Consider the following 23,525-nt stretch of genomic DNA (forward strand, 5'->3'; position numbering starts at 1 on the left):
CACCCTATGCCCTACATCACTATACCAGTCTGCTGTCCCCACATGCTTCAAGAGTGCCTCCATTGTTCCTGTTCCCAAGAAAGCTAAGGTAACTGAGCTAAACGACTATGTGCCGTAGCATTCACCTCCGTCATCATGAAGTGCTTTGAGAGACTAGTCAAGGACCATATCACCTCCACCTTACCTGACACCCTGACCCCACTCCAATTTGCTTACCGCCCCAATAGGTCCACAGACGACACAATCACGCTGGACACTTCTCTACCTCTTCTGGACAAGAGGAATACCTATGTACGATTGCTGTTCATCGATTACAGCTCAGCATTTAACACCATAGTACCCTCCAAACTCATCATTAAACTCGAGAACCTGGGTCTCGACCCCGCCGTGTGCAACTGGGTCCTGGACTTCCTGACGGGCCGCTCCCAGGTGGTGAGGGTAGGAAATAACATCTCCACCCCGCTGATCCTCAACACGGGGGCCCCACAAGGGTGCGTTCTGAGCCCTCTCCTGTACTCCCTATTCACCCACGACTGCGTGGCCATGCACGCATCCAACTCAATTATCAAGTTGGCAGACGACACTCCAGTGGTAGGCTTGATTAACAACAACGAAAAGACGGCCTACAGGGAGGAGGTGAGGGCCCTCGGAGTGTGGTTTCAGGAAAATAACCTCACACTCAATGTCAACAAAACAAAGGAGATGATCGTGGACTTCAGGAAACAGCAGAGGGAGCACTCCCCTATCCACATCGACGGGACAGTATTGGAGAAGGTGGAAAGTTTTAAGTTCCTCGGCATATGCATCACAGACAGATCATGGTCCACCCATACAGACAGCATGGTGAAGAAGGCACAACAGCATCTCTTCAACCTCAGGAGGCTGAAGAAATTCGGCTTGTCACCCAAAGCACTCACAAACTTCTACAGATGCACAATCGAGAGCATCCTGTTGGGGTGTATCACAGCCTGGTATGACAACTGCTCCGCCCACAACCGTAAGGCTCTCCAGAGGGTGGTGAGGTCTGCACAACGCTTCACCGGGGGCAAACTACCTGCCCTCCAAGACACCTATACCACCCGGTCCCAGGAAGGCCAAAAAGATCATCAAGGACAACACTGTTCACCCCACTATCATGCAGAAGGCGAGGTCAGTACAGGTGCATCAAAGCTGGGACAGAGAGACTGAAACACAGCTTCTATCTCAAGGCCATGAGACTGTTAAGCAGCCACCACTAACATTGAGTGGCTGCTGCCAACATACTGACTCAAATCTCTAGTCACTTTAATAATTAAAAATCGGATGTAATAAATGTATCACTTGTCACTTTAAACAATGCCCCTTTATATAGTGTTTACATACCCTACATTATTCATCTCATATGTACAGTGCCTTGCGAAAATATTCGGCCCCCTTGAACTTTGAGACCTTTTGCCACATTTCAGGCTTCAAACATAAAGATATAAAACTGTATTTTTTTGTGAAGAATCAACAACAAGTGGGACACAATCATGAAGTGGAACGACATTTATTGGATATTTCAAACTTTTTTAACAGATCAAAAACTGAAAAATTGGGCGTGCAAAATTATTCATCCCCCTTAAGTTAATACTTTGTAGCGCCACCTTTTGGTGCGATTACAGCTGTAAGTCACTTGGGGTATGTCTCTATCAGTTTTGCACATCGAGAGACTGACATTTTTTTCCATTCCTCCTTGCAAAACAGCTCGAGCTCAGTGAGGTTGGATGGAGAGCATTTAAAAACAGCAGTTTTCAGTTCTTTCCACAGATTCTCGATTGGATTCAGGTCTGGACTTTGACTTGGCCATTCTAACACCTGGATATGTTTATTTTTGAACCATTCCATTGTAGATTTTGCTTTATGTTTTGGATCATTGTCTTGTTGGAAGACAAATCTCCGTCCCAGTCTCAGGTCTTTTGCAGACTCCATCAGGTTTTCTTTCAGAATGGTCCTGTATTTGGCTCCATCCATCTTCCCATCAGTTTTAACCATCTTCCCTGTTCCTGCTGAAGACAAGCAGGCCCAAACCATGATGCTGCCACCACCATGTTTGACAGTGGGGATTGTGTGTTCAGGGTGATGAGGTGTGTTGCTTTTATGCCAAACATAACGTTTTGCATTGTTGCCAAAAAGTTCAATTTTAGTTTCATCTGACCAGAGCACCTTCTTCCACATGTTTGGTGTGTCTTCCAGATGGCTTGTGGCAAACTTTAAACATAACTTTTTATGGATATCTTTAAGAAATGGCTTTCTTCTTGCCACTCTTCCATAAAGGCCAGATTTGTGGAATATACGACTGATTGTTGTCCTATGGACAGAGTCTCCCACCTCAGCTGTAGATCTCTGCAGTTCATCCAGAGTGATCATGGGCCTCTTGGCTGCATCTCTGATCAGTCTTCTCCTTGTATGAGCTGAAAGTTTAGAGGGACGGCCAGGTCTTGGTAGATTTGCAGTGGTCTGATACTCCTTCCATTTCAATATTATCGCTTGCACAGTGCTCCTTGGGATGTTTAAAGCTTGGGAAATCTTTTTGTATCCAAATCCGGCTTTAAACTTCTTCACAACAGTATCTCGGACCTGCCTGGTGTGTTCCTTGTTCTTCATGATGCTCTCTGCGCTTTTAACGGACCTCTGAGACTATCACAGTGCAGGTGCATTTATACGGAGACTTGATTACACACAGGTGGATTGTATTTATCATCATTAGTCATTTAGGTCAACATTGGATCATTCAGAGATCCTCACTGAACTTCTGGAGAGAGTTTGCTGCACTGAAAGTAAAGGGGCTGAATCATTTTGCACGCCCCATTTTTCAGTTTTTGATTTGTTAAAAAAAGTTTGAAATATCCAATAAATGTCGTTCCACTTCATGATTGTGTCCCACTTGTTGTTGGTTCTCCACAAAAAATACAGTTTTATATCTTTATGTTTGAAGCCTGAAATGTGGCAAAAGGTCGCAAAGTTCAAGGGGGCCGAATACTTTCGCAAGGCACTGTATGTACTGTACTCTATACCATCTACTGCATCTTGCCTATGCTGTTCTGTTCCATCACTAATTTATGTATTTTTATGTACATATTCTTATTCGTTCCTTTACACTTGTGTGTGTGTGTGTAAGGTCGTTGTAGTGAAATTATTAGATTTCTTGTTAGATATTTCAGATACGTGCGTAACTAGAAGCACAAGCATTTCACTACACTCTCATTAACATCTGCTAACCATGTGTATGTGAACCCCCCCAATTTTTTTGGGGGGGGGATTTGATTTAGTGCACTACTTTTGATCAGGAATTATAGAACTCTGGTCAAAGAGAGTGCACTATGTAGGGAATAGGGTGCCATTTGGATCCTGGTCTAAAGTAGTGCACTATGTAGGGAATAGCGTGCCATTTGGATCCTGGTCTAAAGTAGTGCACTATGTAGGGAATAGGGTGCCATTTGAGATGCACACCTTACAGTATCTTGCCTAATAGAAACATATTTGCCATTCAGCTCCTGGCCCTGTGATAAGAACCCCTCTCAGTCAGGAGTAATTTTCTCTAAATGGACAAAATGACATAAAACGCGTTTCCAGAGTATCGAGCGGAACGAACAACTCTGTCCGGTTTGTTAATCCTGAACGGGATATGAGTTCCACAAAGGTCCTTTTCTGCCCGGTTGATTCAGGTTGGCCTGTCTGCTGCCGAGGCGAGGTGAGACTCTGTGCAGCTTAACTAAATGGATGTCCAATATGCACTCACAGAGGCGATAATAGACCATTAAGACAGTGACAAGCCGTGTAACATAATGTTGCATGGTTTCATTGAACTCTGCCCTCCACTAAGCATTAGAGGGACATGTACCTTGCCTGTACTTAATAGTCACAGTGGTACAGCTCAGCTCAGTCGAAGTGGTACAGCTCAGCTCAGTCACAGTGGTACAGCTCAGCTCAGTCACAGTGGTACAGCTCAGCTCAGCGGTACAGCTCAGCCCAGTCACAGTGGTTCAGCTCAGCCCAGTCACAGTGGTTCAGCTCAGCTCAGTCACAGTGGTACAGCACAGCTCAGCTCAGTCACAGTGGTACAGCTCAGCTCAGTCATAGTGGTACAGCTCAGCTCAGCTCAGTCACAGTGGTACAGCTCAGCTCAGTCACAGTGGTACAGCTCAGCTCAGCTCAGTCACAGTGGTACAGCTCAGCTCAGCTCAGTCGAAGTGGTACAGCTCAGCTCAGTCACAGTGGTACTGCTCAGTCCAGTCACAGTGGTACAGCTCACATCTCAGTCCAATCACAGGGGTACAGCTCACATCTAAGCTCAGTCACAGTGGTACAGCTCACATCTCAGTCCAGTCACAGTGGTACAGCTCACATCTCAGCTCAGTCACAGTGGTACAGCTCACATCTAAGCTCAGTCACAGTGGTACAGCTCACATCTCAGTCCAGTCACAGGGGTACAGCTCACATCTCAGTCCAGTCACAGTAGTACAGCTCAGCTCAGTCACAGTAGTACAGCTCAGCTCAGTCACAGGGGTACAGCTCACCGCTCAGCTCAGTCACAGGGGTACAGCTCACCACTCAGCTCAGTGACAGGGGTACAGCTCACCGCTCAGCTCAGTCACAGCTCAAGTAGTTGTTAAGCTTGTTGTGCAGATACAAGGTAATACATACAGTTGAAGTCAGAAGTTTACATACACCTTAGCCAAATACATTTAAATTCAGTTTTTCACAATTCCTGACATTTAATCCAGTAAAAATCCCCTGTTTTACGTCAGTAAGGATCACCACTTTATTTTAAGAATGTGAAATGTCAGAATAATAGTAGAGAGAATGATTTATTTCAGCTTTTATTTCTTTCATCACATTTCCAGTGGGTCAGAAGTTTACATACACTAAATTAGTATTTGGAAGCATTGCGTTTAATTTGTTTAACCAGAAATTTGTGGAGTGGTTGAAAAACGAGTTTTAATGACTGCAACCTAAGTGTATGTAAACTTCCGACGATGATGTAATGATAATGTCCAAATACTGAATGATGATGTAATGATAATGTCCAAATACTGAATGATGATGTAATGATAATGTCCATATACTGAATGATGATGTAATGATAATGTCCAAATACTAAGTGATGTAATGATAATGTCCATATACTGAATGATGATGTAATGATAATGTCCAAATACTGAATGATGATGTAATGATAATGTCCATATACTGAATGATGATGTAATGATAATGTCAAATACATGATGTAATGATAAAAAAAACCAAATAATGATAATGTCCAATATACTAATGATGATGTAATGATAATGTCCATATACTGAATGATGATGTAATGATAATGTCCAAATATGATGAATGATGATGTAATGATAATGTCCATATCCATATACTGATAATGATGAATGATGATGATAATGTCCATATACTGAATGATGATGTAATGATAATGTCCAAATACTGAATGATGATGATGATGTAATGATAATGTCCAAATACTGAATGATGATGTAATGATAATGTCCAAATACTGAATGATGATGTAATGATGATGTCCATATATGATGATGTAATGATGATGAATGATGATGTAATGATCATGTAATGATGATGTCCAAATACTGAATGATGATGTAATGATAATGTCCAAATACTGAATGATGTAATGATGATGTCCATATACTGAATGATGATGTAATGATGATGTCCAAATACTGAATGATGATGCAATGATAATGTCCAAATACTGAATGTCCAAATACTGAATGATGATGTATGATGATGATGTAAATGTCCAAATACTGAATGATGATGTAATGATAATGTCCATATACTGAATGATGATGTAATGATAATGTCCAAATACTGAATGATGATGTAATGATAATGTCCAAATACTGAATGATGTAATGATGATGTCCATATACTGAATGATGATGTAATGATAATGTCCAAATACTGAATGATGATGTAATGATAATGTCCAAATACTGAATGATGATGTAATGATAATGTCCAAATACTGAATGATGATGTAATGATAATGTCCAAATACTGAATGATGATGTAATGATAATGTCCATATACTGAAATGATGTAATGATGTAATGTGATGTAAAATCCATCCATATACTGAATACTGAATGATGATGTCCAAATACTGAATGATGATGTAATGATGATGTCCAAATACTGAAATGATGTAATGATAATATGATGATGATGTCCATATACTGAATGATGATGTAATGATGATGTCCAAATACTGAATGATGATGTAATGATGTCCATATACTGAATGATGATGTAATGATGATGTCCAAATACTGAATGATGATGTAATGATAATGTCCAAATACTGAATGATGATGTAATGATAATGTCCAAATACTGAATGATGATGTAATGATAATGTCCAAATACTGAATGATGATGTAATGATAATGTCCAAATACTGAATGATGATGTAATGATAATGTCCATATACTGAATGATGATGTAATGATAATGTCCAAATACTGAATGATGATGTAATGATAATGTCCAAATACTGAATGATGTAATGATGATGTCCAAATACTGAATGATGATGTAATGATGATGTCCAAATACTGAATGATGATGTAATGATGATGTCCAAATACTGAATGATGTAATGATGATGTAATGATAATGTCCATATACTGAATGATGTAATGATGATGTAAATGAATGATGATGTAATGATGATGTCCAAATACTGAATGATGATGATAATGTGAATGATGATAATGATGATGTCCAAATACTGAATGATGATGTAATGATAATGCATATACTGAATATGATGTAATATGATGTCCAAATACTGAATGATGATGTAATGATAATGTCCAAATACTGAATGATGATGTAATGATGATGTCCAAATACTGAATGATGATGTAATGATAATGTCCCTGAATGATGATGTAATGATGATGTCCAAATACTGAATGATGATGTAATGATAATGTCCAAATACTGAATGATGATGTAATGATAATTTCCATATACTGAATGATGTAATGATGATGTAATGATAATGTCCATATACTGAATGATGATGTAATGATGATGTCCAAATACTGAATGATGATGTAATGATAATGTCCAAATACTGAATGATGATGTAATGATGATGTCCAAATACTGAATGATGATGTAATGATAATGTCCAAATACTGAATGATGATGTAATGATAATGTCCAAATACTGAATGATGATGTAATGATACATATACTGAATGATGTAATGATGATGTAATGATAATGTCCATATACTGAATGATGATGTAATGATGATGTCCAAATACTGAATGATGATGTAATGATAATGTCCAAATACTGAATGATGATGTAATGATAATGTCCAAATACTGAATGATGATGTAATGATAATGTCCAAATACTGAATGATGATGTAATGATAATGTCCAAATACTGAATGATGATGTAATGATAATGTCCAAATACTGAATGATGATGTAATGATAATGTCCATATACTGAATGATGTAATGATAATGTCCAAATACTGAATGATGATGTAATGATAATGTCCAAATACTGAATGATGTAATGATAATGTCCAAATACTGAATGATGATGTAATGATAATGTCCAAATACTGAATGATGATGTAATGATAATGTCCAAATACTGAATGATGATGTAATGATAATGTCCATATACTGAATGATGATGTAATGATGATGTCCAAATACTGAATGATGATGTAATGATAATGTCCAAATACTGAATGATGTAATGATAATGTCCATATACTGAATGATGTAATGATAATGTCCAAATACTGAATGATGATGTAATGATGATGTCCAAATACTGAATGATGATGTAATGATAATGTCCATATACTGAATGATGATGTAATGATAATGTCCAAATACTTCAACTGTACTCTCTATGGATCTGACTATCCAGATAACCTCTGTAGTACGATAACCTATATTTAAGAGCTGCACAAATCACACACAACAAAAAAAACAAACATACATTGTTATGCGTGGTTATGTCAGCAGTTAAAAGGTTAGTGGAAGTAAACTGTGACAAATGCATTGTTTTATGTAGTGTTAAGAATGGCAAACATGACTTACAAAATCCTTGTACCCTAATATCAGATAGAATATCAGACAGAATATCAGACAGACTATCAGACAGAATATCAGACAGAATATCAGACAGAATATCGAATATCAGACAGACTATCAGACAGAATACCAGACAGACTATCAGACAGAATATCAGACAGAATATCAGACAGAATATCAGACAGAATATCAGACAGAATATCGAATATCAGACAGACTATCAGACAGAATATCAGACAGAATATCAGACAGACTATCAGACAGACTATCAGACAGAATATCAGACAGAATATCAGACAGAATATCAGACAGAATATCGAATATCAGACAGACTATCAGACAGAATATCAGACAGAATATCAGACAGAATATCAGACAGACTATCAGACAGAGTACCAGACAGAATATCAGACTGAATATCAGACAGACTATCAGACAGAATATCAGACAGAATATCAGACAGAATATCAGACAGACTATCAGACAGACTATCAGACAGAATATCAGACAGAGTATCAGACAGAATATCAGACAGAATATCAGACAGAATATCAGACAGACTATCAGACAGACTATCAGACAGAGTATCAGACAGAGTATCAGACAGAATATCAGACAGAATATCAGACAGAATATCAGACAGACTATCAGACAGAATATCAGACAGACTATCAGACAGACTATCAGACAGAATATCAGACAGACTATCAGACAGACTATCAGACAGACTATCAGACAGACTATCAGACAGAGTTACTCTAGTCCCTTCTCTGACCTTTCAGAGTCAATCTCAGGATTCTAGACTGTCAGATCAAATACGTTGTTATTTGTCGCGTGCAGCGAATACAACAGGGGTGTTGACCTTATCGTGAAATGCTTACTGACGAGCCCAATAATGCAGAGGTAAAAAGTAAGAACATGTGCAAATAAAAATAGAAAACTGTAAACGAGGAATAACAATAATGAGGCTTTATTCAACGAGTACTGGTACCCAGGCAATGTGCAGAGGTACGAGGTGGTTGAGGTAATATATACAAGGCGGTAGGGGTAAAAGTGACTAGGCAATCAGGATAGATAATAAACAGAATAGCAGCATCGTATGTGGCGAGTGTTTGTGTGTGTGTGTTGCGTCAATTTGCATGTTTGTGTGTGTTTTGTGTGTTTGTGTGTGTGTGTGTGTTGCGTCAATTTGCATGTTTGTGTGTGTTTTGTGTGTTTGTGTGTGTGTGTGTGTGTTGCGTCAATTTGCATGTTTGTGTGTGTTTGTGTGTGTGTGTGTGTTGCGTCAATTTGCATGTTTGTGTGTGTTTTGTGTGTGTGTGTGTGTGTGTGTTGCGTCAATTTGCATGTTTGTGTGTGTTTTGTATGTGTGTGTGTGTGTGTGTGTGTGTGTGTGTGTGTGTGTGTGTGTGTGTGTGTGTGAGTGTGTGTGTTTAACAACATTGTATTTTTCACATGCTTGGTAAACAACAGGTGTAGACTAGCAGTGAAATGTTTAGTTAGGGGCCCTTCCCAACAATTCAGAGAGAAATAGAATGAGAATAACACAGTGATTAACTATAACCTGGCTATATACACCAGGTACCAGTACTGAGTCCGTGTGCTTAACTAAACGGTAGTAGTTGCAGTCAGATAATTGAAGTGTACGTGGGTATGTGTTTGACTAGAAGTCAGCGCGTGCATAGATTCAGCGTGTGCATGGAGTCAACGTGTGCATAGATTCAGCATGTGCATAGATTCAGCGTGTGCATGGAGTCAACGTGTGCATAGATTCAGCGTGTGCATAGATTCAACGTGTTCATGGAGTCAACGTGTGCATAGATTCAGCGCGTGCATAGATTCAACGTGTTCATGGAGTCAACGTGTGCATAGATTCAACGTGTGCATGGAGTCAACGTGTGCATAGATTCAGCGTGTGCATGGAGTCAACGTGTGCATAGATTCAGCATGTGCATAGATTCAGCGTGTGCATGGAGTCAACGTGTGCATAGATTCAACGTGTGCATAGATTCAGCGTGTGCATGGAGTCAACGTGTGCATAGATTCAACGTGTGCATAGATTCAACGTGTGTATAGATTCAGCGTGTGCATAGAGTCAGCGTGTGCATAGATTCAGTGTGTGCATGGAGTCAACGTGTGCATAGATTCAACGTGTGCATAGATTCAGCGTGTGTATAGATTCAGCGTGTGCATAGATTCAGCGTGTGCATAGATTCAGCGTGTGCATAGATTCAGCGTGTGTATAGATTCAGCGTGTGCATAGAGTCAGCGTGTGCATAGATTCAGCGTGTGTATAGATTCAGCGTGTGCATAGATTCAGCGTGTGCATAGATTCAGCGTGTGCATAGATTCAGCGTGTGTATAGATTCAGCGTGTGCATAGATTCAGCGTGTGCATGGAGTCAACGTGTGCATAGATTCAGCGTGTGCATAGATTCTGCGTGTGAATAGAGTCAGCAGTTTTCTCACATTGACCACGGAGAGCGAGATCACACGGTCATCCAGGACAGCGGGGGGCCTGTATCAGTGTTGTTTTCCCTAGAAGCGAGAATAGAAGGCATTCAGCTCGTCTGGGAGGTTTGGGTCACTGACGTCATCGATGCACTTATTGATGAAGCCTGTGACTGATGTGGTAAACACCATCAATGTTATTGGATGAATCTCAGAACGTATTCCAATCTGCGCTAGCAAAGCGGTCTTGTAGCTTAGCGTCCTCTTCACCATACTGTGCACGTCACTGGTACTTCTTGTTCGAGTTGTTGATTGTAAGCTAGCCTATTCACATCGACGGGACAGTAGTGGAGAGGGTGGAAAGTTTTAAGTTCCTTGGTGTAAATTTCACAGACAAGCTGAAATGGTCCACCCACACAGACAGCATGGTGAAGAAGGCACAACAGCGCCTCTTCAACCTCAGGAGGCTGAAGAAATTTGGCTGGTCACCAAAAACACAAACTTTTACAGATGTACAATCGAGGATGTATCACCGCCTGGTTCGGGAACTGCTCCGCCCACAACCGTAAGGCTCGCCAGAGGGTAGAGGTCTGCACAACGCATCACCGGGGGCAAACTACCTGCCCTACAGGACACCTACACCACCCGATGTCACAGGAAGGCCAAAAATATCATCAAGGACAACAACCACCCGAGCCACTGCGTGTTCAGCCCGCTATCATCCAGAAGGTGAGGTCAGTACAGGTGCATCAAAGCTGGGACCGAGAGACTGAAAAACAGCTTCTATCTCAAGGCAATCAGACTGTTAAACAGCCACCACTAACATTGAGTGGCTGCTGCCAACATACTGACTCAACTCTCCGGCCGCTTTAATAATTAAAAATGAGATGTAATAAATGTATCACTAGTCACTTTAAACAATGCCACATGATATAATGTTTACATACCCTACATTACTTGTCTCATATGTATATACTGTACTCTATACAATCTACTGCATCTTGTCTATGCCGTTCGGTCATTGCTCATCCAATTATGTATGTACATATTCTTATTCATTCCATTACACTTGTGTGTAAAAGGTAGTTGTGAAATTGTTAGATTACTTGTTAGATATTACTACACTGTTGGATCTAGAAGCACAAGCATTTCACTACACTCGCATTAACATCTGCTAACCATGTGTATGTGACCAATACCATTTGATTTGATTTCTAAAGTATGGAAAATGGAATCATGGTCTGATTTGCCAAAGGGAGGACGATGGAGGTCCTTGTCTGCATTTCTGTGGGCAGAGTAAAAATGGTCAGAGTGTTAGCATCTCCAGAGTGAAGTCAAATGACCTAGCGGCCTCATGGGTCGAATGTTATTCATATTTGTCATAATTTAATAACTAAGTAACATTATTTCAAAAACCCACCAAAATCCCTTATTCTTCTGTGATGTATACAAAAGTGTATTATCAGGAAGCAAACTCAAAAATGGAATAGATTTCAACTCCATATCTGACATGGTCGAGGTTTTTTATTTATTTTTAAAGCCTTTAACCATGTATGTGATGTGAAGTGGATACTTTTACTTTTTACTACTTTTTTCTACTCCGACAATTAATCTACAGATAAAACGATTAGCCGAATTCCTTTCTAGTCATCGCTCCTCATCGCATGTAACAAGGTCTCCACAGCCCTTCCTCCCACGAGGTTAGTATCTCGTGTATCTCCCACATCTTCCCTTGCACCACTTGGGTTATCTCGAATAAATGGAGAGTCCAGTGTAAACAAGGGCACAACTGAGTCTGAGATTAAGTAGGAGCCATTGTCGAGGTCGAAGTCGAGGTTAGCATCTGTCGATTCGTAGCTCGAAGGTACTTGGTAGTCATGGGTGATAATGCTGTGAGCTTTCTGTATGCAAAGAACACAAAAACAAAGTTTGGTTGGGAGTAAGATGTTCAACCATCTCCATCGTTCCCACTGTGTTTATCTGATCCTGTCAGTGAAACAGAGAGAGAGACCTGGCCAAAGCTCCTCTTATCCAAGTCACACTAACACTTCCATTGCCTGGCCCATCCTCTGCTCTGTCCCCCCCTGTCGGATTAGCAGACTGACAGCAACTAGCAGTCCGTCCAGTCGGCAGAGACGAGCTAATCTCTCCACAGGACAGAGAGGAAGAGGACATATCACAGTTATCCACCTGCGCGTCAGAGTCAGAGGGCTCTATCAACCGGCTCGAGTGTCAGATCACACAGACGATCAGGCAGGTGGCAGGGATGGAGGGGTGAAAGGCAGGCAGAGGTAGTTGTGACCCAAGAAGCACTGTGACCATGGACCAGCCACAGACCGCTGCAGGCAGGGTGTTCAGTTGCTCACGCTGAGATGTCTTTGATTAGCCAATGGCTGACCTGGAGAGCCAAAAATGGTAACTTGTCAAAAGTAGCACCTGCTCCCATGGAGAGACAGCGGGTGTTTTATTCAACCTCTTCTCAGAGCGGTCATGCATTATTCTGCATGGTAATCCGAGACACTCCATTCAGTATGATATGTTACGTTTCGTATGGTATGTGTTAATCATTTGTTGATGTCCATCACTCATTTCGTATGATATATTACAAGTTACAATTTGCATTATATGTTAGGAATTTGCCAAACATACAATATGCTAGGAATTCAAATCAAATTGTATTTGTCACATGCACCGAATATAACAGTTGTAGAACTTACAGTGAAATGGTTATTCTTGATAGGAGGTGAGGTGGCTAGGTGGCTAACGTTAGCTAGCTAGCTCGCTAAATTTAGCTAGGCTAGAGGTTAGGGTTATGAGTAAAGGTTAGGAATAGGGTTAGAGAAAAGGTTAGCTAACATGCTAAGGTGGTGCAACGTAGCTAAAAAGCAGTAAGTAGTTGACAAGTGGCTAAAATGCTTAAGTTGTCCATAATGATATTCAAACTTGCAAATGTCGTGTTGCTAGACATACACGTTATACCACTACCCATCCACCCTGACAAACCATTTCAGTAACCATCTGTCTTATTTAACCATACCAAACATAACATATCATACTAAATTGAGTGTCTCGGATTTATGTACAGAATAATACAAAATTCTCCAAGACCAGATTAGTTTATTTTGGATAGAAATGGAATGAGAGAGACGGAACACTAAGGACGGAACACTAAGGACGGAACACTAAGGACGGATCACTAAGGACGGAACACTAAGGACGGAACACTAAGGACGGAACACTAAGGACGGAACACTAAGGACGGAACACTAAGGACGGATCACTAAGGACGGAACACTAAGGACGGAACACTAAGGACTGAACACTAAGGACGGAACACTAAGGACGGAACACTAAGGACGGAACACTAAGGACGGAACACTAAGGACGGAACACTAAGGACGGAACACTAAGGACGGAACACTAAGGACGGAACACTAAGCACGGATCACTAAGGACGGAACACTAAGGACGGAACACTAAGGACGGAACACTAAGGACGGAACACTAAGGACGGAACACTAAGGACGGAACACTAAGGACGGAACACTAAGCACGGATCACTAAGCACGGATCACTAAGGACGGAACACTAAGGACGGAACACTAAGGACGGAACACTAAGGACGGAACACTAAGGACGGAACACTAAGGACGGAACACTAAGGACGGAACACTAAGGACGGAACACTAAGGACGGAACACTAAGGACGGAACACTAAGGACGGAACACTAAGCACGGATCACTAAGGACGGAACACTAAGGACGGAACACTAAGGACGGAACACTAAGGACGGAACACTAAGGACGGAACACTAAGGACGGATCACTAAGGACGGAACACTAAGGACGGAACACTAAGGACGGATCACTAAGGACGGATCACTAAGGACGGAACACTAAGGACTGATCACTAAGGACGGAACACTAAGGACGTATCACTAAGGAAGGATCACTAAGGACGGAACACTAAGGACGGAACACTAAGGACTGATCACTAAGGACGGAACACTAAGGACGGAACACTAAGGACGGAACACTAAGGACGGATCACTAAGGACGGAACACTAAGGACGGAACACTAAGGACGGAACACTAAGGACGGATCACTAAGGACGGAACACTAAGGACGGAACACTAAGGACGGAACACTAAGGACGGAACACTAAGGACGGATCACTAAGGACGGAACACTAAGGACGGAACACTAAGGACGGAACACTAAGCACGGAACACTAAGGACGGAACACTAAGGACGGAACACTAAGGACGGAACACTAAGGACGGATCACTAATGGCATGGAACACTAAGGACGGAACACTAAGGACGGAACACTAAGGACGGAACACTAAGGACGGAACACTAAGGACGGAACACTAAGGACAGAACACTAAGGACGGATCACTAAGCACGGAACACTAAGCACGGAACACTAAGGACGGAACACTAAGGAAGGATCACTAAGGACGGAACACTAAGGACGGAACACTAAGGACGGAACACTAAGGACGGAACACTAAGGACGGAACACTAAGGACGGAACACCAAGCACGGAACACTAAGGATGGAACACTAAGGACGGAACACTAAGGACTGAACACTAAGGACGGAACACCAAGCACGGACCACTAAGGACGGAACACTAAGGACGGAACACTAAGGACGGAACACTAAGGACGGAACACTAAGGACGGAACACTAAGGACGGAACACCAAGCACGGAACACTAAGGACGGAACACTAAGGACGGAACACTAAGGACGGAACACTAAGGACTGAACACTAAGGACGGAACACCAAGCACGGACCACTAAGGACGGAACACTAAGGACGGAACACTAAGGACGGAACACTAAGGACGGAACACTAAGGACGGAACACTAAGGACGGAACACTAAGGACGGAACACTAAGGACTGATCACTAAGGCTTTACACACACGGCCGTGTCGGTTGGTGCCGTTTAAGATGTGGGAGGAATACTTTTTTTTATGAGCATGGCCTTATTTCTATTACAGCATATTGGATGACTGTCATTCATATTCCATTCACCCAGTTCAAGGTAACTCTGATAGGTTTAGGCTAGTAGATCATACTCATCATACTACAACCTAGCCTATGAATGAAAGTTTACAACGCAGGTGCAGAAGTTGAGAGAATGTTTAGTAGTCAAGGTGACAGACACTGACACATTCAATACCATCTTGCACACTCTTGCCTGCATCTAGCTGATCTAGGGTGTAATCATTAGTCTAACAGTTGCAAACGAGAGTTTCTATTGGACAAATTCAGGTATGTTCATCCCCGTTTCCATTCTGCCAATTCAACAGAATTGGCAGAATGGTAGGCCGTCATTGTAAATAAGAATTTGTTCTTAACTGACTTGCCTAGTTAAATAAACTAAATAAATCAATACATTTAAAATAATGAATCCACCCCTGATCAAACACAGGTCACTTTCATAGCAGCCACATGAAAACAGCATGATTACTTTGCTCGTTGTGTATAGAATTCCTTATCACAACTATCTAGGGGCTCTCCTCCTCTCACCATTTCCCTTTGCTCGTTGTGTATAGAATTCCTTATCACAACTATCTACGCGCTCTCCTCCTCTCACCATTTCCCTTTGCTCGTTGTGTATAGAATTCCTTATCACAACTATCTACGGGCTCTCCTCCTCTCACCATTTCCCTTTGCTCGTTGTGTATAGAATTCCTTATCACAACTATCTACGCGCTCTCCTCCTCTCACCATTTCCCTTTGCTCGTTGTGTATAGAATTCCTTATCACAACTATCTACGTGCTCTCCCCCTCTCACCATTTCCCTTTGCTCGTTGTGTATAGAATTCCTTATCACAACTATCTACGCGCTCTCCTCCTCTCACCATTTCCCTTTGCTTGTAGACTTCAGTGCACAACACATTAGCTATCTGTCACCAGACGATGCCAAACCTTCATATCATGACCGCTAACCGCTACACACAGCCTACATAGTTGTCACGTCATAGGCAACACAGCTACAAGAACTAACACGTTAGTAAACCCACTACAACCATGCAGTACAGTGTACCGCCCTCTCGGGGGGTGTGTCTATCTCGGGGGGTCTATCTCAGGGGTGTGTCTATCTCGGGGGTGTGTCCATCTCGGGGGGGTCTATCTCGGGGTGTGTCTATCTCGGGGTGTGTCTATCTCGGGGTGTGTCTATCTCGGGGTGTGTCTATCTCGGGGTGTGTCTATATCAGGGGGGGGGTCTATCTTTCTCAAGGGATATGCAACATTTAAAATGGCAACAACAACAGATAGTAGAATGTGGGTTAGACAACCGTGTTGTTTTCCTGTGAGAGAACCAGTTACAGCATCTCTTCCTGACTTTGGGTTTATTCTACCACTGCAAGACCAGTTACAGCATCTCTTCCTGACTTTGGGTTTATTCTACCACTGCAAGACCAGTTACAGCATCTCTTCCTGACTTTGGGTTTATTCTACCACTGCTCTCCTTGCTGAGTTATATTTTCTCTCTTCCTTTCTGGTTTTCTCTGGTGGCTGGTTGTCTGGCTGGCTGGATGTTGTTTGTTTACCTGATAATCCAAGACGTTGTGAAATATCACAAGATAATAAAGATTATATTTTGGCCGATATTTTTTTGTGTTTTTTTGTGTTTTTTTTGTTCTAGTGTTTGTGAAGACAGCATCTTCAGTATGCTTAGAGACGTTTCCAATCTTGTTTGAATTAAAATATTTACAATGAACCGTTTAGGCGACGCGGACGCCGCTCGTTGTTGTTACGTTGTGATGTCTGCAGCGTCTGGATCACAAAGCTCAGGCAGCAGACATCACCGAGTCAGGTCATTGAGAAGTACAGGAGTCATTGTTGAGCAATACATAAATACTTTACTGGGGAGGCTGGAACTATAAATATGTAATGGACAATCTGAAGCAAGGTAACGGGACAACACAATGTTTGTGTTTGATGTGATGTGTTTGATGTGATGTGTGTGTGTGTGTGTGTGTGTGTGTGTGTGTGTGTGTGTGTGTGCGTGTGCGTGTGAATATTTGTTTTGATTCCCTTCTAGCTCACACTGTCAAGATCACTTGACTGGTCGTTGTTGTTGTCGCTCTCTCTCTGTCTCTCTACTGTCTATGCTCTCTCTCTCGCGTTCTCTCGCCCTCCCCCTCTTCCTCACTCTGTCTCTGTCTCTGTCTCTGTCTCTCTACTGTCTATGCTCTCTCTCTCGCGTTCTCTCGCCCTCCCCCTCTTCCTCACTCTGTCTCTCTGTCTCATTGTGTCTGTGTGTCTCCTGTAAAGCAGAAAGCAGAGAGAATTCGTTCAGCTTCTCACGGAGCTCTAGTGTGTCCAGTATCGGCCGCGACACCAAGGAAGCAGTGACCACACTGCAGTTCGGAGAGTCCTACGGTCGTAAAGGTGACTCCCTGCCCACCGCCTGCCTGTGGGTGGGCACCAGCCTGGGCGTGGTCCTCCTACTGCCCATATCCATCCCCACAGAGAAGGAGAGGCTGGAGGAGCCTGTCACCATGGGGCCCAGCGGTGAGCGTGCTCTGGGTGGTGTACGGCCTTCATGTGGCCTACCTTAGCCTACTTTATTTTGATGTCTGAGCAATGACATTAGACATGATAGTAATGGAGAAATGACTGACTGTCTCACAGGATTTGGGTGCTGAGGTTATTCATATGCTAATGGAGGTGTGATAATGGAATTTGTCAGCGCGTATTGTTTTCTGTCCTCCTACTGTCTCATTCTTCTCTGTCCTCCTACTGTCTCATTCTTCTCTGTCCTCCTCTCTCATTCTTCTCTGTCCTCCTACTGTCTCATTCTTCTCTGTCCTCCTACTGTCTCATTCTTCTCTGTCCTCCTAGTGTCTCATTCTTCTCTGTCCTCCTCTCTCATTCTTCTCTGTCCTCCTACTGTCTCATTCTTCTCTGTCCTCCTACTGTCTCATTCTTCTCTGTCCTCCTACTGTCTCATTCTTCTCTGTCCTCCTACTGTCTCATTCTTCTCTGTCCTCCTACTGTCTCATTCTTCTCTGTCCTCCTACTGTCTCATTCTTCTCTGTCCTCCTCTCTCATTATTCTCTGTCCTCCTACTGTCTCATTCTTCTCTGTCCTCCTCTCTCATTCTTCTCTGTCCTCCTACTCTCTCATTCTTCTCTGTCCTCCTACTGTCTCATTCTTCTCTGTCCTCCTACTGTCTCATTCTTCTCTGTCCTCCTACTGTCTCATTCAAGTTCAACAACTGAAATTAGAAAGATCAGAAACAAAAGTGAATATCAAAAAGGTGCTTATATTAAAAAAACTACGGAAGCGAATTAATTTGACTGCAGATCCATAAGACATATAGTTGTAGATCCATAAGACATGTAGTTGTAGATCCAGAAGACATATAGTTGTAGATCCATAAGACATGTAGTTGTAGATCCAGAAGACATATAGTTGTAGATCCAGAAGACATATAGTTGTAGATCCAGAAGACATATAGTTGTAGATCCAGAAGACATATAGTTGTAGATCCATAAGACATATAGTTGTAGATCCAGAAGACATATAGTTGTAGATCCAGAAGACATATAGTTGTAGATCCAGAAGACATATAGTTGTAGATCCAGAAGACATATAGTTGTAGATCCAGAAGTCATATAGTTGTAGATCCAGAAGACATATAGTTGTAGATCCAGAAGACATAGTTGTAGATCCAGAAGACATGTAGTTGTAGATCCAGAAGACATAGTTGTAGATCCAGAAGACATATAGTTGTAGATCCAGAAGAGATATAGTTGTAGATCCAGAAGACATATAGTTGTAGATCCATAAGACATGTAGTTGTAGATCCAGAAGACATATAGTTGTAGATCCAGAAGTCATATAGTTGTAGATCCAGAAGACATATAGTTGTAGATCCAGAAGACATAGTTGTAGATCCAGAAGACATGTAGTTGTAGATCCAGAAGATATAGTTGTAGATCCAGAAGACATATAGTTGTAGATCCAGAAGTCATATAGTTGTGTCCAAATATATTGGCACGCTTGCACTTTTCTTGAATCATTCCTTAAATATTTTATTGTAAAATAAATTGAAATTGGATTAAAAAACATACTTTGGTTCTCTACACATTGCTACTGGATTTTCAAAAATTCGGAGATAATTTAATGTTTTTATTTTGTAAACAAAGACGAATAGCATGGACCATACATGGAAATGATTGGCACCCCGGTGCTAGTACTTGATTGCACAGACTTTGGCCAAGACAAACAGTTGTTGTAGCCGACTGAGCCTGCTGCACCTTTCTGCTAGCGACTGAGCCTGCTGCACCTTTCTGCTAGCGACTGAGCCTGCTGCACCTTTCTGCTAGCGACTGAGCCTGCTGCACCTTTCTGCTAGCGACTGAGCCTGCTGCACCTTTCTGCTAGCGACTGAGCCTGCTGCACCTTTCTGCTAGCGACTGAGCCTGCTGCACCTTTCTGCAAGCGACTGAGCCTGCTGCACCTTTCTGCTAGCAACTGAGCCAGCTGCACCTTTCTGCTAGCGACTGAGCCTGCTGCACCTTTCTGCTAGCAATTTGAACCACTTTTACGGCCAGGAAACTGCTCAAATACATTGTTTGAGGGGTGCCTGGAAACTGCTCAAATACATTGTTTGAGGGGTGCCAAGAAAACTGCTCAAATACATTGTTTGAGGGGTGCCAGGAAACTGCTCAAATACTTTGTTTGAGGGGTGCCAGGAAACTGCTCAAATACTTTGTTTGGGGGTGCCAGGAAACTGCTCAAATACATTGTTTGGGGGTGCCAGGAAACTGCTCAAATACATTGTTTGGGGGTGCCAGGAAACCGCTCAAATACATTGTTTGGGGGTGCCAGGAAACTGCTCAAATACATTGTTTGAGGGTGCCAGGAAACTGCTCAAATACTTTGTTTGAGGGTGCCAGGAAACTGCTCAAATACTTTGTTTGAGGGGTGCCAGGAAACTGCTCAAATACTTTGTTTGAGGGGTGCCAGGAAACTGCTCAAATACTTTGTTTGAGGGGTGCCAGGAAACTGCTCAAATACATTGTTTGAGGGGTGCCAGGAAACTGCTCAAATACATTGTTTGAGGGGTGCCAGGAAACTGCTCAAATACTTTGTTTGAGGGGTGCCAGGAAACTGCTCAAATACTTTGTTTGAGGGGTGCCAGGAAACTGCTCAAATACTTTGTTTGAGGGGTGCCAGGAAACTGCTCAAATACTTTGTTTGAGGGGTGCCAGGAAACTGCTCAAATACTTTGTTTGAGGGGTGCCAGGAAACTGCTCAAATACATTGTTTGAGGGGTGCCAGGAAACTGCTCAAATACATTGTTTGAGGGGTGCCAGGAAACTGCTCAAATACATTGTTTGAGGGGTGCCAGGAAACTGCTCAAATACTTTGTTTGAGGGGTGCCAGGAAACTGCTCAAATACTTTGTTTGAGGGGTGCCAGGAAACTGCTCAAATACTTTGTTTGAGGGTGCCAGGAAACTGCTCAAATACTTTGTTTGAGGGGTGCCAGGAAACTGCTCAAATACTTTGTTTGAGGGGTGCCAGGAAACTGCTCAAATACATTGTTTGAGGGTGCCAGGAAACTGCTCAAATACATTGTTTGAGGGTGCCAGGAAACTGCTCAAATACATTGTTTGAGGGTGCCAGGAAACTGCTCAAATACTTTGTTTGAGGGGTGCCAGGAAACTGCTCAAATACTTTGTTTGAGGGGTGCCAGGAAACTGCTCAAATACTTTGTTTGAGGGGTGCCAGGAAACTGCTCAAATACTTTGTTTGAGGGGTGCCAGGAAACTGCTCAAATACTTTGTTTGAGGGGTGCCAGGAAACTGCTCAAATACTTTGTTTGAGGGGTGCCAGGAAACTTCTCAAATACATTGTTTGAGGGGTGCCCTCCACTGTTTTCAGATCTCGCTGGAGGTTTCGGATGTGACTCAGATCTGGACTATCGGCTGGATGCTTCTGAAGTGTGTTGGAGGTTGTTGTCCAGCTGGAGCCACAACCTTTATTAACAGAGATCCAGTTTTTGGACCCTGGGTTTGATCATTGCACTCCAAAACACCTTGATAATCTGCTGATTTCATGATGTCTTGCACATGTTCAGGAGGCAGCAAACACTTAATTTGGTCGTTTGGTAAACATAGGAAGACCCCACTGCTGACGGAGACACAAGAACGCCTGATTTAAACTTCTGAAAAAACCCAACTAAACAAACCTAAGTCCTGGGGAAAAATCCTCTGTGGACCAATTAAACAAAATTGAAGCTCTTTGGCAATTCAGATCAGTTCACTGACGACTAAATTAAGAACGACATCCAAATTAACGCTGTGCAACCAAGCACTAGCTCCGGGGTGTCAATCATTTTGTTCATGCCGTTTGTCTTTATTTTCTAAATTAAAATTGAAAACCGAAGTTTACGAAAATAAAGTTGGTTCTGCAATGTTGACAATCGAGTGGTAAGTTTTACAACATTTTTAAAAACTTATTTGAGAACAAATAGGGAATCATTTTAAGGAAAGTGCCAATATTTTTGGCCACGGTTGTATATAGACATCTATTACACATTTGAGAACAGCCATAATGATGACACTACAATGTATTTGTTTGCTGTGCATGAATGCGTTATAGATCCACTACAAATCAAATTCAAATGTTATTTGTGACATGCTTCGTAAACAACAGGTGTAAACTAATAGTGCAATGCTGACTTACCGGCCCTTCCCTTCCCAATGCAGAGAGACAGAAAATAGAGAAACAATAGAAAACTTATAATAAATACACAATGACTAACGATGACGTGGCTATATACACTGGGTACCAGGTAATAACGTGGCTATATACACTGGGTACCAGGTAATAACGTGGCTATATACACTGGGTACCAGGTAATAACGTGGCTATATACACTGGGTACCAGGTAATAACGTGGCTATATACACTGGGTACCAGGTAATAACGTGGCTATATACACTGGGTACCAGGTAATAACGTGGCTATATACACTGGGTACCAGGTAATAACGTGGCTATATACACTGGGTACCAGGTAATAACGTGGCTATATACACTGGGTACCAGGTAATAACGTGGCTATATACACTGGGTACCAGGTAATAACGTGGCTATATACACTGGGTACCAGGTAATAACGTGGCTATATACACTGGGTACCAGGTAATAACGTGGCTATATACACTGGGTACCAGGTAATAACGTGGCTATATACACTGGGTACCAGGTAATAACGTGGCTATATACACTGGATACCAGGTAATAACGTGGCTATATACACTGGATACCAGGTAATAACGTGGCTATATACACTGGATACCAGGTAATAACTTGACTTTATACACTGGGTACCAGGTAATAACTTGCCCCCCTAGGTACCGTCCTGATGCTGAAGGGCTCAGTGCTAAGCTTTTCCTTCCTGGACTGTGGGGGCACCCTTATCCAGAGTCCCTACGAGGTATGGCGGGAACCCAACGTCCCCGAGGACCCCGACGAGCCCCGCAGGCGCAAGCTGGTCAACTTATCCCCGCTGTCTTCCCAGGAGGCATGTGGGGACGGTCACCTGGCCGTGGTGTGTTCTGAGAAACAGGCCAAGGTCATCCTCATGCCTACCCAGGCCGTCCTGTTCACACACAACGTCACAGAGTCTTCCTTCCTCCTGCGGGCCGACGTCGTCTCCGTTTGCAACAGCGTCTGCCTGGCCTGCTTCTGCGCCAACGGACACGTCATGACCCTCAGGTTTACAGTCTGTTTGTCTCTGTTATGAAGCTGTCTTGGTTGTGTACCCTTGATGACAACTCATTGAAGGAAAAAAGTTTTTAAAAATAACTTCTACGACGACGACGACGACTAGGACCCACATTTACATTTAAGTCATTTAGCAGACGCTCTTATCCAGACCCCCCTTTCAGAGTGTTG

General features: G+C 42.3%; 1 protein-coding gene across 2 annotated transcripts in view; it reads left to right on the plus strand.

Moving 5' to 3' along the window:
* LOC118375798 (syntaxin-binding protein 5-like) overlaps positions 1-23,525 on the plus strand; it is a 253,656-nt gene that overhangs the window by 227,229 nt on the left and 2,902 nt on the right. For both annotated transcript variants that reach the window (XM_052492755.1, XM_052492757.1), the window contains 2 exons: positions 17,886-18,122; positions 22,982-23,345. In XM_052492755.1, the coding sequence (XP_052348715.1) occupies positions 17,886-18,122; positions 22,982-23,345 (601 nt within the window). The remainder of the gene's footprint in view (positions 1-17,885; positions 18,123-22,981; positions 23,346-23,525) is intronic.

Source organism: Oncorhynchus keta, chromosome 34, assembly GCF_023373465.1.
Source record: "Oncorhynchus keta strain PuntledgeMale-10-30-2019 chromosome 34, Oket_V2, whole genome shotgun sequence".
In the NCBI taxonomy this organism is placed as follows: domain Eukaryota; kingdom Metazoa; phylum Chordata; class Actinopteri; order Salmoniformes; family Salmonidae; genus Oncorhynchus; species Oncorhynchus keta.